General features: G+C 40.3%; 1 protein-coding gene across 2 annotated transcripts in view; it reads left to right on the plus strand.

The window, feature by feature from the left end:
- The window catches only part of SLC6A2 (solute carrier family 6 member 2), a 105,395-nt gene that overhangs the window by 30,555 nt on the left and 58,153 nt on the right, over positions 1-16,687 (plus strand). For both annotated transcript variants that reach the window (XM_034788775.1, XM_034788774.1), the window contains exons 4-5: positions 13,756-13,894; positions 15,280-15,414. In XM_034788775.1, the coding sequence (XP_034644666.1) occupies positions 13,756-13,894; positions 15,280-15,414 (274 nt within the window). The remainder of the gene's footprint in view (positions 1-13,755; positions 13,895-15,279; positions 15,415-16,687) is intronic.

Genomic DNA, 16,687 nt, shown 5'->3' on the forward strand with positions numbered 1-16,687 from the left:
GAATGAATGATGAAAATACAAAACAAGAATGTCTGACATAGTAGAGCATAAGTCTCACTATGAATGATTGGGTTCTGGACCCCTCTCCTCTTCCAGGGAAAGATGTGATTGGATTAGTGAAAGGGAAGCACTGGCTGGACACCAGACCAATCTCATCAACTGCTAAATTGGTTCAGATTATTAATTAGTATTTGTGTTTTGTAATTGTAACCATGGCAATGTATATTTATCTAGTGAGCACTGACCATGTTCTCAACATTGAGAACAGTCGTCATTCCTCCCACCAGCAGCCTAACCTGTTCAGTGTGGCATACCTGGCTGGGCTACAGTTGGGATCTTGTGGGTCCATGGTTACTGCACTGACACATTAATGACTCGTTTTTCCTCTTTAATGTTAGTAAATTTGAAAAGTTGGGAGTGACATACAGTACAACCAATGGGAGAAGATACAGATTTGCTAAATTCTATGCTTTGCAAGAGTCTAAGTAGCTGTGATGGTATAGGAACTTGATACAATGCTGAGTAATGTCAGCCAGGAAATTGGCCTCTTCCCTACAGAAAAAACACACTTCTCTTAGTATTGTGGTTAATTACAGCAAAAAGATGCAGTAAATATTATACACTGTAGAATATGCTATTGGGGTGAAAGAAGAAGAGATCTGAACAATCTGGGAACACTTCCAAGTGGTAATTACACAACTTCTAATGTTAATGTCATTTAAGAAAAGTTTCCTTTTAAAACTTGTGTATATTCTTGGAGTCTGATTTTTAAAGGTATTTAGGTGCCTGATTTCCGTGGGAGCTAGGCATCTAATTTGGTTTAAAAATCTGGCCCTCAGACTTGTTACAACAATCATCATAGTCATCTTACTTGCTCTGTCTACTTCTATATTGCTCACTAATTGACTAGTAACCTTTGAGTTCTATCCATTTTGCCATCACATCTTATTTAGAGTTAGGAATTGTTGTGGTTCTCTCTGAATAAAACACTCCCCATTCTTCTAGGTGGTGTGATATCTGACACCTTTCAGCCTGAGTGAACTTTTACTGCTCTATGAAACACAACTCAACTTGTGACTCTGTGAAAACACAAGACTAAAAGTCAAGAGATGTGTTCTCAGCTCTGCCAAGTAATATACACCTCTGGTGGGATTTTAAAAAATGCCTAAGTGAATTAGGAACATACATTGCATTTGCCTTTCCCTGGGATTCATAGTCCTAAAACTTGGGCGTTTTTGAAATCCCACTGCCTGTATTTACTAAGAAGTAGAATATAAAGCTGTGAGGGGTTGCAAGTGATTTTAGTGTTTTAAGGTTTGTTGTGTTGGCCACTGTGTGATCTGGATAATGGTAAGAACAGTTATTTAGGGCAATAGTTTTGCTGTGGGAGGTTTCAATCTCTCTTTTGTGTTTGTCATATGAAGAAATATTGAGCTCTCACTGGGGAAAATAGAAAAGAAGCAAAGATCCATTCTGTGATCAGAGCATCAGCGAACAAAGCTATAACTCCTATCCAGCCTCCATATTTTTAAAGCAGGCTCTGACAAGGCTGCTGTGGTGGCACATAAAGGGGACAAACCTGGGTGTAAGCTCTACACTCTTTTGTGCCACTGCTGCTTAGAATCATAAAAGCATAGGACTGGAAGGGACCACGGTAGGTCATCCAGCCTGGTCCCCTACACTCAGGCTAGAACTAAGTAGTAACTAAATCATGCCTGACAGGTGTTTGTCTAACTTGTTCTTAAAAACTTCTAGAGGGAGATTCCACAAACTCCCTAAGCAATTTATTCCAGTGCATATCTATTCTGACAGTTAGGAATTTTTTCCTAATGTCCAACCTAAACCTCCCTTGCTGCAATTTAAGCCTATTGCTTCTTGTCCTATCCTCAGAAGTTAAGAAGAACAATTTTTCTCCCTCCTCCTTGTAACAACCTTTTATGTACTTGAAAACTGTTATCATGTCCCCTCTGTCTTCTCTTCTCCAGACTAAACAAACCCAATTCTTTCAATCTTTCCTCATAGGTCCTATTTTACAGTTGTTTAATAATGTTTGTTGTTCTTCTCCTCTGGACTTTCTCAAATTTGTCCACATCCTTCTTGAAATGTGGCACCCAGAACTGGACACAATATTCCAGTTGCAGCCTTATCAGCGCAGAGTAGAGTGGAAGAATTACTTCTTATGTCTTGCTTACAACACTCCTGCTAATACATCCCAGAATGATGTTTGCTTTTTTTGCAACAGTGTTACACTGTTGACACATATTTAGCATGTGATCCACTATGACCCCAGAGCCCTTTCTGCAGTACTCCTTCCTAGGCTGTCATTTCCCATTTTGTATGTGTGCAGTAGATTGTTCCTTCCTAACTAAAATACTTTGCATTTATCCTTATTGAATTTAATTCTATTTACTTCAGTCCAGATCATTTTGAATTTTAATCCTACCCTCCAAAGCACTTGCAACCCCTCTCAGGTTTATAAGTGTATTCTCTCTATGCCATTATATAATCAGCAGCTCTCAAACTTTTTTACTGGTGACCCCTTTCACACAGCAAGTCTCTGAGTGTGACCCCACCCCCCTTATACATTAAAAAAACTTTTTAAAATATTTAACACCATTATAAATGCTAGAGGCAAACCGGGGTTTGGGGTGGAGGTTGACCGCTTACCACCCCCATGTAATAACTTCGTGACCCCCTGAGGGGTCCCAACCCCCAGTTTGAGAACCCCTGATCTAAATCATTGATGAAGATATTGAACAGAACTGGACCCAGAACTGATTCCTGCAGGACCCCACTCAATATGCCCTTCCAGCTTGACTGTGAACCACTGATAACTACTCTCTGGGAACAGTTTTCCAAGCAGTTTTGCACCCATTTTATGATACCTCCATCTAGGTTATATTTCCCTAGTTTGTTGATGAGGAGGCCATGCAAGATGGTATCAAAAGCCTTACTAAAGTCAAGATATACCACATCTATCATTTCCCCCCCATCCACAAGGTTTGTTACCTTGACAAAGAAGGCTATTAGGTTGGTTTGACATGATTTGTTCTTGACAAATCCATGTTGACTACTACTTATCTTATTATTTTCTAGGTGTTTGCAAATTGATTGCTTGATTATTAGCTCCATTATCTTTCTGGGTACTGAAGTTAAGCTAACTGGTGTGTAATTCCCTGGGTTGTCCTTATCCCCCTTTTATAGATTGGCACTATATTTGCTAGGGTGACCAGACAGCAAATGTGAAAAATTGGGATGGGGATGGGGGGTAATAGGCGCCTATATAAGAAAAAGACCCAAAAATTGGGACCATCCCTATAAAAATTGGGACATCTGGTCACCCTAATATTTGCCCTCTTCCTGTCTTCCAGGAGTGTTGGAAGATAATTGCTAATGGCTCAAATATCTCCCCAGTCAGCTTGTTGAGTATTCTAGGATGCATTTTATCAGGCCCTGGTGACTTGAAGACATCTAACTTGTCTAAGTAATTTTTTATTTGTTCTTTCCCTATTTTAGCCTCAGAGCCTACCTCATTTTCACTGGCATTCACTGTGTCAGACACCGATTGCTACTAAATTTTTTGGTGTAAACAAACAAAAAAGGGCAATTAGCATTTCCACCATTTCAACATTTTCTGTTATTGTCTTTCCCCCCTCGCTGAGTAATGGGCCAACCCTGGCCTTGGTCTTTCTCTTGCTTCTAATGTATTTGTAGAATGTTTTCTTGTTACCCTTTGTCTCTAATTAGTTTAATCTTTCCTTGGCCTTTCTAATTTTGCCCCTACATGCTTGCGTTGCATGTATGCTTAGCAACAAAGCTGGCGATCTGGAGTAGGGGAACCCCTGCAGTCATACGACTGGCAGAGCTATCTGGATACCTTCTGCTCTTGACTCCTCCCAGCATAGGGGCATTCCAAGGGCTGAGATCAGAGAGCTGTACTCCAACACTCCCGAGATGGTAGAATGTCTCTGGGGGAAGAAGGGAGGTCCTATTTTAACTGGGGCAAGTTCCAGAGCCGTGAGGCACCACTGACTTAACTGGAGCTGATACGCATCTCCTGAGAATCTAGTTTAGTGGGGGGAAGCTCACACAGTTAATTGGTTTGCACAGAAACACAAGCTGTCATTTCCCAGCAATACAAGTTAGTAGATAATTTTGGTTGAACTCTCCATTTATGTCTGCTTAATACCATGTTTCATTAGACAAATTCTGGTTCCAATCCTCCAGTCTCCAAACGGGCAAAATTCCCATTGACGTCAATGGGAACTTTGCCTGAACATGGACTTTGGGAATGGGCCTTCTGTAGTACCTCATTAGAGATGGTCAAAATAAATCATAAACGTATTTGTACATTTAAAATCAGGCAAGATAAGTGTTATGTAATCTGCTTCTTTTATTCTTCCTATGACATGCCAATAGTGGAGTGGTAGGGCTCACAGCTTATGCTCTGCTGCTGGGAATAATAAGTCATAAGAGAAATCCAGCTAAGAATAAAACGTCAGCCCCACATTACTTTGGAGACATGTATCACTTTAATTATTTCCTTATCCTGTGGTTTGGAATTCACCCTGGAGAACGCAAACTGCCTTTCATCCGCTTTAACTTTGTTAAAATAAGTCATTAAAAAGTTACCACTTAAGAAAGTGCCTCAGTGGAAAAAAAATTGTTCCCAAACCTATCTTACTTATTCAAACATTTTATCTGAATATAGACATACTGTATCTTTGTTCTCTCCCTTCTTGCTCCTTGGAAGGTTTTGTTAGCAAACTGTCAGCAATGCATTGAGCTACAGCTAGTTTCTCAGGCCTTTAGTCCTTTTCTCCTGTGTAATAAAAAAAAAAAACACATGTTTTACGAGCAAATTTTCATGCCCCATTCAGTGGAGCAAATTCACTGAATTTGTGCAACTAAATGGATGCAAGGCTGCCCAGATATGAATAATGAATTGTAAAATGGCTATGTAAGCAACCACATGGAAGTTCAAACAAGCTTGAATCAACACAGTCCACATCTATTATACTTATGACTGTAAATTTATGATGCATGAAGTAACAGTTTTCTGCAGCACATTAACTCCACATCTGAGAATGTAATCACAAAAATCAAAATTGAAGTGACTTAACTTTAGTTGGCCAACTGCATGGTTAGTTGGTTGGACTGTAACTCCTTATAGGAAATGCCATAACAAATCAGACTAGTGGGCCACATAGTCCAGTATCCTGCCTCTCGCCAGAGACCAGTACTAGATGCTTCAGAGGAAGGTGCAGCAAACCCCAGTATGGATAATTATGGAATAAACTCTCTATAGGAGAGAATTTCTTCCTAATCACCATAAATCAGTAATTTATGTAATCCCCTTAAGTATGAGGGTTTATCCCTTAAATTTTTGTATCCTTGGCGGTTCATAGCCCCGGCGCCTCTAGGCTTGGCGCATCAGTTATGAAATAAAAAAATTCCTTGAGTCCAGACACCTCTTTAAGCAGTGCCGCAATGAATGAAAAGGGACAGTCTGATATTCTGTTGATTATTCCATAAGAAGAAAAATCCTAGCTCATGCTAGGCTGAAAAGGGTCAGGAGTTGTCAGCAACTTTCAGTTATATTCCAGTTTAGCAGGTAACAAGATCTAATTCATAAGTGTGTACAGCATTGTTCATGTTTGAGCCTCTCAAGAGTTTTTCCCTGAGCTCCTGCTGCAGCCAGATCCAAAATACAAATCTGAGGGTTTGGTTAGGAAATAAAGAAGTCCATAATAAGTTTTCTGGATCACTAATTTAATCACCTCTTTGGAATGGTCATTGAAAAGGAGGGATTTCCAGATGTTTCTGGCAAAGGTTAGGGATGGGTAACACTGGGGAGTTTCTCTTCAGAGGGACTCGTGCAAACACTGAGTTTGGTTCTAGTTTGTGTGCCTGTTCCAAATCCACTGAAGGCAATGAAAAGACTCCAATTGACTTCAGTGGGTTTTGGATCAGGCCCCATATTGAATAATGTATCCAGTGAATCTTGCTGTCTTTTGCCGTCGGAAGAGCCTTAAGCAAGTTACCTCCGGTTTATTAGCTATTCAGAAGCATTCAAGAAATATTTTAGCAAATTGTTTATAAGCCCATGAACTGACAGTGAACAGTTCTCTGTGAGTATTGTATATTTGCTATTTTAACATTAGACATTTTAAGACAATCAAAGTCACATGCTGTTGATTCTTTTCTCTGATTGGATGAGTGTGCAAGCCTTTCTGGTACAAATACTTGCGTGCAAATTTAAAATCACTTTCCCACAAATACTTTCATGCACAGCCGGGATATTTGTTTTCCACAAGAATTCACATCAGTAAAATTTGTTTGATGCCTACTCATAGAAAGGGGAACACAAATGAAATGTGAGTACAAAGCAAATGAAGTCATTTACATGTGCTTGCATATTCATAGGAAACTGTCATACTTGGCTAGCTCTATTTGAAGGGTTCATAAACCTTAGCAAACCTGATCTGAATTTAGATTTTATAGCAAAACCTGGAACTAGGGGACTTAGTAACATCTATGCCAGTTTAAGTTTCTAGAGGGGCTCCAAGCAATGGTATATTGCAAAGAGTCAATATCAATAGATTACACCTGTCCTGCATGCAATACACTCATTTTCCATTAACTTCTGGGAGCAATTCAAAGTGTTACTTTTCATGAATAAAGCCCTGTGTGGTTTGGTGAGAGTATCTGGCTCTCTGAGTGACTGCCCTATAGAGGATCACAACAACTGAAGTCAGCTCTAGATCTCCTGTTGAGTTGCCCTAGATTTGAAATCTTGACAACCTGAGCCAGAGCCTCTATATGTGGACTTTCCCCAGCTTAGTATTATAGCAAACGTCAGCCATAAAATGAGAACGTGTGTGTTCGTGTCCTTCTCATGCAGCAGTCAAGGGCACTGGGCCCTGCTCCTGCAAGGAGCTCCATACTGGCAAACCCTTGTACTTGCGTGCAGCCTTGTTGAAATCAGAGTGTCTCCATGCAAGCGTCGGTTTACCTGTAGTGAGCTCATTGCAGGATTGGGACTTTGGTTAACTGACCTGCCTGGTAAGAGTTTACAAGACTCTTGTTCAAGGAATACTCCATTGGCAACCACAAACTATACGTACTTGGGAGCAGGGAATTTTCCTGACGTGCCCTTGCTGCTTTGCTTCTTACTTCTAAAGAACTTGGACCTAGGCTAACTTGCCTCCCTTTGTGTGCCTGCTATTCATCAGAGCAGCCAAGGGGTTAAACCAAAGGGTTCTATTTTTATTTGCAAACCACAAGAGAGTTGGTGCAAAAATCAGATTTAACAAGCAGCTGCTTCAAAGTGCAGTGTAAACTTTAATGTGCCTAAGCATTGTACACATAACAAGGGAGGCCAGTATTAATAATTAAATGGCAACATTAAGTAGAGCAAAGACTTCAGTGGTTTGGGATTAATATTCTCTCTCTGTGAAAAGTTAAATCCCAAAGCAGCCATTTATCAGCTCAGGATTAACATTCATGAAAATTTAATACCATTTCATTTAGATCAACCAGCAGTTCATAATATACCAGCCCGGGCCATTGATCAAAGTACCTACACAGAGACAGGTAATTTTAGTAGACATTGTACATTACACATTTAAGGAAACCAGCACCAATAATTATTTAAAATTATGACCACAGCCTGAGGGACACACCTAGATGATTCTTCCAATTGCAGGAATGAGCACAATGAACACATTTCAAATTGCATTATAAATGTAATTAGCAGGGAGCAGTAATTTTAGGGTTTGTAGTTTACATACGGCAGTCGTTCTCAACGTGCAGCCATGGGCCGCTTGTGGCCCAATCAGCACACATGTGCAGCCCATGAGACATCCTGAGGGCCATACAAGTAGTGTGTATATATATATATATATATATATATATATATATATATATATATATATATAGTGTGGATGCAGCCCACATAACATACAGAGAGCTGCATATGCGGCCCACAATGGTAAATAGGTTGATGACCACTGACATACACTATATACCGTAAGTCCCTCTAGCATCTTCTAACCAGGATGGTTGTCTAAACTTAAAAATTAAAGTGATAAAGAAATTAATCTAGATCAGAGTAGGGGCTAGGACTCAGAACTCTTGGTTTATTCTCATCTCTGTCTCTCTATTAGGTGTTTCTATTGGCCTTATTGCTCTGTGACCCTGGGAAAGTAAATTAAACCCAAATTTTCAAAAGCAACCTCTAATTTTAAGTGCCACAAATTTTGAGAGGCTAACTTGATAAATCTTTAATGTCTGAATTTTGGAGGAACTGGGCACTTGCAACTCCAAGAGACATATCTATAGGTGCCTATACCATAACCCACATACCCTAAAACTACTTGTCCTCATCAGATTTAGATGTCAAAAGTTTTCAAAACAACCACCTGGCATTGAGGCTATTGACAACAAATGCATTTGTCAAAAACATCACTACATCAGTTAATATCCAGAAGTTTATATTTTCTAACATAAGGGCTAGAAACATACTTCTGTTTTTAATACAAGCTTGTCAAAATGAATGACTTTGTGAGATTGTATGATGTATTTGCCAAAATATCAATTCCTCAACAAATTGCTCTGAGGACAGATATACTTTGCTATTGAAACCTGCCTTTCTGTATATTGTGCACATGCATGTGTGTGTAAAATTCCTTCCACTGGTCTAACACAAATGCAAACCAATACCTCGTTCAACTAAAAAAAATGAGGATGGCTGTAGCTGGTTTCACTCAGAGACTGGCAGGCCATGGCTTGACAGTCCTTCCACCCCTGAAGTCCAGAGATGAATTTGCCTAGTGGTCAGCCAGTCTAGCAGTCGAGCTGTAGTGTGTCATTCCCCAGTGCTCCAGGGTTCTCCCAGTTGGATGGAAGAGAGGGGTGCGAAGTTAGGGAGACCTGGGCCTGCCTCTCCATCCCACTACAGACCAGGGCCCAAAGGGGAAAGATGTGGAATGTCTCAGTCACCTCTTCCTGGTGCACCTTACTTAGGGTGACCAGATGTCCCGATTTTATAGGGACAGGCCCAATTTTTGGGTCTTTTTCTTATATAGGATCCTATTACCCCCCATCCCCTGTCCCGATTTTTCACATTTGCTGACTGGTCACCCTAACCTTACTGGCATCCCCTGGGCTGTTTCCTACTTCCCCCACGCTCTCTGCAGTTTGGTGTGTGGCTGCTGCCCCCTCCCCCTCCAGCAGGGAGTTCCCAATCAGTGTCAGCAGCTGAGCTGGTCAAGCATTCCCCAACTCTCTTCTCCATGTTCATTTATTCTCTCTTAGCAGGCATCGGGGGAGGGACCTTTACCATCCCAATTGGGGTCTTACGCACAGTCCAGACCCTTCTCCTGTGGATTGTTCTGTCCCCAGGGCTGCAAACTGGCTTCCTCCCTTCAGCCATCCTCTCCTCCACTCTCTCCCCCTGCTTGACTATTAGAGTCCCCCTCTGAGTAGCTCATCCATTTGGAATATATTCCACAGCTGCTGAAGGGCGGGGCCCTTTTGACCCAGTACTGCTCCTTCACTCCCTTAGTCTCTGTGTGGTCTATAAACCGCATCACAATGGCAAAACAAGCCTTTTAATTAAACTTGGAATTATCATTGGACATGGATTGGAAGCATAGCCTCCATTTAAAGTCAATCTGCTTGCACACTAATCTCTGATACTTGCAAAGTACAGCACTGTGACTCTCTCAGTAAGAGTTAGTCACACAAATAAGCTACTGAGGAATCTCTCCATAGGCTTTGGTTATACAAAGGGCAATATCACGCTATCGTTTTTGTTTTTTTCTCAGACTATGGCTTAAAAATATTTGAATGGATAATCTAGTCATTTTCACATATGGATATGAAGTGTTCTTTCTATTGAGTTTAGTTTCCTTGTTATGCTTTAATCCTTCCAGGGTTCCATAAAGGACAAGGTCTCAAAATAGCTCACAAAGGAGCTCTGATGGACCCAGGTCAGAGGTGACCTAATAAAAATACCTAACTATTATATTGCACTTTTCATCCATAGATCGCAAACCACTTCACAAAGGGGCTAATATCACCATCCCTTTACAGATGGGGAAAGTGACACGTAGGGAGCAGCGACTTGCTCAGGGTGACCCTGTAGCACAGTTAGGAATGGAACACACATCTCTTGAGTCCCAGTCCAGTGTTCTATCGCTAAGGCTACCCTGCCTCTTCAGTTTAACAAAAGCTGTGAGTGTAAATGCAGGACCTTGTCTTGGCAACTTGGGATCCAGGATCTGCGATCAGAGAGGACCTAGCTATATTATGGAGGCAGAACAGAAGGCAAGGGTGTAATAAATAGCGCACTGCTGCTGGCCAGTTGTCTTCTGGTTTCAGTTGAGATGAGTGGCCTCACTTGGGTGGAAATTCAAGGATTCAGGTGAGGGAGGGGAAACAATAGTCCATCCAGGAGGAAGTAGGGGAGTGAAATCTGCCCAGGAAGAGCGAGCGGAAGGAAGCAGGGCAGGTAGGAGGAGTCTGTCCGTGGGGAGAACTGCTTTCCAGACACAAAGAGCCGAACACGCTGCTTCCAAAATAACAATAGAAGGGCAAACATAAAATCTCCCTGAGAGAGACAGTGAAGTCCCTGACAGTAATATCCTCCAGCCTGAAATCCCACAGAGCCCTGCCCCTCCCACCTCAGCAGATAGGCAGGAAGACTCTTCGGGCCTGATTATATAGTAGTTTATAACCCTGACAGTGCAAAGGGCCTCAAAGGTGGTGCAGATGTAATTTATAGCCACTTTAAGTCCCTTTTACATTGTAAGAGCGATGTAAAGTAGCCTTGGTGTAAATTACAAGAATTAGGCCCTTTGCATTTACACCCACCCTTGACAAGAAACTGGACTATGGCAATTCTTGTTTTCCTGTCTGCAGGTTCCTCAGTAGGGTTTTCATGCTGTTCCAGCTGAATACCACTGGCCCTGTGTTCTGGGGTCAGGCTGCAATATTACAAAGCCTAAAAGTCATCCTGATTTATCAACTCTTCTTGTGTCTTGCTCAGCCTAATGTAATGAGTCCCTTATCTACTCTCTAACTGCTTTTCTCTTCCTCCTCCCCCCCCATCTCCCAGTAATGATCTGGTAATGTTTTTCCTCACTTTCATTTTTATCTTCCATCATTTTTTCTTAATATTTTGTCTACCGATTTTCATTACTATCACTGGTTATTTTACTACATCTTCTGACTTTTGCCTTCCTTTGTTGTCTTTCTCTTTGGCTGTCACTAATCTGACAAAAACAACAAGGAGTCCGGTGGCACCTTAAAGACAGATTTATTTGGGCATAAGCTTTCATGGGTAAAAAACCCACTTCTTCAGATGCATGGAGTGAAAGTTACAGATGCAGGCATTATATAATGACACACGAAGAGAAGAGAATACCTCACAAGTGGAGAACCAGTGTTGACAGGACCAATTCAATCAGGGTGGATGTGGTCCACTCCCAATAATAGATGAGGAGGTGTCAATTCCAGGAGAGGCAAAGCTGCTTCTGTAATGAGCCAGCCACTCCCAGTCCCTATTCAAGCCCAAATTAATGGTGTTAAATTTGGGCTTGAATAGGGACTGGGAATAGGCATCTTTGCCTCTCCTGGAATTGACACCTTGTCATCTATTATTGGGAGTGGACTACATCCACCCTGATTGAATTGGCCCTGTCAACACTGGTTCTCCACTTGTAAGGTAACTCCCTTCTCTTCATTTGTCATTATATAATGCCTGCATCTGTTACTTTCACTCCATGCATCTGAAGAAGTGAGGTTTTATACCCACAAAAGCTTATGCCCAAATAAATCTGTTAGTCTTAAGGTGCAACTGGACTTCTTGTTTTTGTGGATACAGACAAACACGGCTACCCCCTGATACTAATCTGACAATTTCCTTGTTTTGCTAATGGAGTTAGAGAAATATATTATAAAACAGGAGTAGTACCGCTCTCAGCACGTTTCACACTCCATCCTCCATTGGGTAGTTTTAGATGTAGACCTGCTTACAGAGATTGGTGGCAAAAAAACCCAAATAAATAGGTTGATTCCATTAATATTGTGTTTTGGCAGGTTTCTGGATTAGTTGTGAATCAACTAAGGATTTGAGAAGAGAGACAGGTGATAACAGGTCTGACTTGAAAATAAATATTCCAGTTTATGTCCACTGAAGCTGATGATATTTTAAATAGGTCTGTAGGGCTTATGTTACCCCAGAACACATCAAATGACAGGCTCAAAAGCACATCTGCACAATGTTGGAGGAGATATGGGATTGTTCTTCAGTTGGTGGAGAAAGTGGTCCCTGTCCAGGAATGGACTCTGGTCATTTTGCATTACTCTCCCAATGCCAAGTGGCCCTTCACCCAGCTGCTTCAACCCTGGAGAATCTCATGTGTCAGGGAATCCTCAAATGGCCTACAGCTGCTGTGAAGTCACCTTCCTCATTGCTACAGGGAGAATGGTTAGGAGGACCCCCTTAGTCCAGGTGGTCCCCAGCTACCTTAACATTAAATTGCTGAGGCTTAAGAAACAAACAAACAAAAACTTCCCCCATGTTATGATTCTTTTTCCTGATGAAAGGAACAGACCTCTTGGAATCAAGCTTCTAATGCAACTACTCATAAACCCAAATTTGAAATTGCTCTTTTGGCAAATGTTTCTAACAGTAAGATCATTTGTGAGATTTTTCATGGAAAACAACCACCACTGAAGCATATTCGTTTAAAAATTCAAAAGAATATTTGGGGGAAATGAATGTTCAAGAGAACAAGGCATACAGGATCAGGTTTAACTTTTCTGAATATCAAAGACTTGAGGTGGGTTCCATTCATTTAAACCTTTGCTCAAAAGGTGAGACTTTGTGGGTTTATTCTAAAGAAGCCCAACCTATTTATGTCCCTAAATTTGGTTGAAGAATTTTTTTTTTTTGTTAAGCATCATAAGGAGTCTATCTGTATATTTTGTTAATGTTTTTGCGGGTCTTAGCACTCTTTTTTCTTAAAATATAAACTAACGCTCACCTTTTAATTTCTAAAAAAGAGAAGATTCTTGAATGGGCATCACATACATACCGATCCAGGTGCTTCCATTCCTTATTTGTTATTGGCCCTACAATGAAATAAAAACATAGCAGCTACCTACTGTGGCATGATACTTTTAAAAGCATTTTTCATCCAATTAAGACTGAAATTGAAGAACCAGCCAAAAGATTATGGCAAATCTTCTTTATTGGATATGATGAGCTAGCAAAGCAAAACAGTTATATTATTTAACTTCCCATTTCCTCATGCTGTGGTGACCCAGTTTTCTAGTTGACATTGGCCTAAGTGAAATCTAGAACTGGTCAAAAATGAGGGGAGAATATTGGTGAATATACTGTATACACATACATATGAAAATTGACATTTTTCATCAATTTCAAAATCTGAAATATTTCAACCAGCTGTCTGGCTGGAGAATAAGGGGATGTGGGTGTCCACGCATTCATTTTATTTTCTGTGGTTTAATCAAAAAGAAAAAAAAATAATACCTTTTTTGTCAATTGAAATATGCAAAATGTTGACCAGCTCTAGTAAAAACTAAATCAAGCAGAGAAGCCACTGATATTGTCATTCAGCTTTCATGTCTACTTGCAGCCCACAGGATGAGAAGTACTAAGCAATGACCTGATGGCGGTTTTGTTTGTTTTTTTTTTTGTCTTTCTTCCCCTCTTATGTCTAGACGAGGTGTACTGCATCTGCATGAAAGCAGTGGAATCCATGACCTTGGCTCACCCCGATGGCAGCTTTCGCTGTGCCTCTTGGTGGTAGTAATAATTCTTTTCTTTAGTCTGTGGAAAGGAGTGAAGACTTCAGGAAAGGTAGAGCTAATATTGCTCTTGTATCTTAATATTGTTCTTTGTCCTTTTTAGAAAGTGACTTTTTAGGGGGCGGAGGGGAATAGGGGTTGTAAATCATTGTACCCAAGGGTGCCACTAGGACCAAAGCTTTAGATCTTTGTATATCTGTTCTACAAAGTGGAGTGGACATTTCAAATACAGCTCCTGTTTTATCTGACTCAACAGTTATGTCATCTTTGCTCCAGTGATGTCCAGCATTGCAAAATTCTGTTAGCTTTTTAACTTTAAGTTCAGTATTAGTGGCTTGATATAAAGTCCATTAAAGTCAATGGGTGAGTCTTTCCTTTGACTTCTGTTGGCGTTGGATAAAGGTAAAGATTGTCTCTGGTTCTCTGCAAAACTTGCTTAAAGCTTTCATTGTATTGATTAAGGGCCTTTGCTTTTATTAAATAAACATCCATTCTAACTTAAACACTTTCTCATTTCCAAAGGTTTCGGCAACTATTCTTTGAAGTACGTCAAGAGTTGAAATAAAACCACCTGGATATTTACTTCCACACTATTTGGATATTTTGAAATTAAGACATTAGACCTTGACGCAACACTATTCACTTGCTGAAAAGGAGTTTCTAGCTTCCAAAGCTCAGAATATTTTTGATTCTGATAAATTAGCTACCACCTCAACAGTTTTCATCAGTTAATGTTCATGTACCGTGGTTGAATTTCAATCATGTGGTCCAACGCACAGCCTTTCTTTATTCATTCAATGCACAGCCCTTCTTTATTTGGCTTTTCAACTACAACAATAGGGTTAACCCACCATTTATGCCGTATATTTTCAGTAAATGCCAGCATTTCCTCATTTTCATGTTGATATTTTACTTAATTGCTTAGAATAAATGGAACGTTTCTTGGCAACGTGTGGTGAATGAATCAATCTCAATGTATTGTTTGCTTCCAGAAGTCCTAGCTGTGGAAGAGATCTGAGAATTCTTGCTGTCTGTGGTTGCTTTTTATATTTCTGTGGTATTTACAGCAAATATCTGCTCATGTCTACTTACATTTCTGGAAATAATTCACACTGAGCTTGCTCAGAAGTTTAATATGACCATTAATAATATAGTCGTTCCACTGCTGACATATAATCTCACTTGCCTAACCCATCTCATACTTTAACATACTACCTATCTTTACTTGTGGGAATTTTCCTAGTCTGTGTGACCGGTAGCTAACAGTTCTTTTTTGCTAGGACAATGCCCCTTATGATAAACAATCAAGACATCCTCCAGACAACAGAAGAGACAAATGCAACAAAGGGACAGACGGATTCTCCAACATGTTTATAAAACTTCCTGTTTGTGTAACAGTAGATTAATTAACATTTGGTATCTGTTTGTTCCCTGCAGGTTGTGTGGATAACAGCCACTTTGCCTTACGTTGTATTATTTGTATTGTTAATCCATGGAATCACATTGCCTGGTGCATACAATGGAATAAATGCTTACCTTCACATAGATTTCAAAAGGTTAAAAGAAGCTACGGTAAGTTCTCTCCTCCATCTTTGCTTCCTATAATGAAATAATAGCCCTCACAGAACCTCCTAACTATTGTCAGAGTTAATAGAAATGGAAGCAGTTATTAAATTGTTAGTGTTCGTTTCTAAAATGATGTATTTATGTTTGTTGGCACATGAACATTACTCTAGTTTCTCTACTGTGCTGAGTTTCTGGCTCTCTGATGGTGAGGAGAGCATCAGGGAGCCATATCAGGATGGATTGTATAATTCTGGGCATTGGTACTGGTAGAATAGTCTGGGGGCTGCTTCAGTTTATTCCTGCTTCCAGTGGTCCCTAAGAAACCGTACATGTTTTGACCACACACCCTACCTATGATGACGTGCTTCCTGTCTGGCCATGGGGTGGTGCAAAGGCTCTGTGCCAGCGGAGAGCTCCTGCATGCTGGGGAAATAGTTGGTAAGATCTGGTTATTTTCTGGCCCTTTATGTTGAACAGTTGCTAGAAGAAGATAATGAGCGGAGCAGATTGAAATTTTTCCATTGAAAAATAATGTCTACAGAAAATAGCTTTTAATTGAAAACAAAGATTTTCATGGGGGAAAAATAATTTTGGATTATGTTTCCCAGTTTGAATAGGCACTTGAAATTTTGGGTGAGTATCTGAACTGAGGTTTGGTAATGAATACCTTACTTGTCAGGGCCATTCCAGTGCAAGCCATTTTATTGTTCTTTATAATGACTGAGACTTTAGTAAGGAATTAGCAACTTGAAGTACATACGTCTGTAGCTTTTCCTGACATTGTAAGTCAGCCTAAGCAAATGTGCCCACATAAATTCAATTTGTAGCCAATATAGTCCTATAGGCCTTAGTGCCCTGAGAACATTCAACCTACTGTATATTAGAATAACTTCTGCCCTCAGCCCACAGTATTAAAAAGATCTGCAAGTCAACTCACTCAAATTCGTTATGAAATTACCAGCCTTCCCAAAGCCCCAGAGGGCAGTAATTTAGTGATCACAAACAGATTTTATCCCAGGGCTTTTTTGTTTTGTTTTTGTTTCTTACTTAGTGGAGAAAAAAGAACCAGTCCTTAAACAATGGCATCTCCTTGGTACAGACCAACCTGAAAATGTTAAGTGCTTTTCAAATAGATACAAAATAGAAAACTAGAAAAACATGAGAAGAAGAAACAAACTGGCATGAAAACACCTAAAGAGAGGCCCATCAGAGTTAGAAAAACTAAACAAAGTTAATACGAAGCCTGAGTACCAAAATCCAGGACTACTTCATGTATTGT

Source organism: Trachemys scripta, chromosome 13 (genome assembly GCF_013100865.1).
Source record: "Trachemys scripta elegans isolate TJP31775 chromosome 13, CAS_Tse_1.0, whole genome shotgun sequence".
Taxonomy (NCBI): Eukaryota; Metazoa; Chordata; order Testudines; family Emydidae; genus Trachemys; species Trachemys scripta.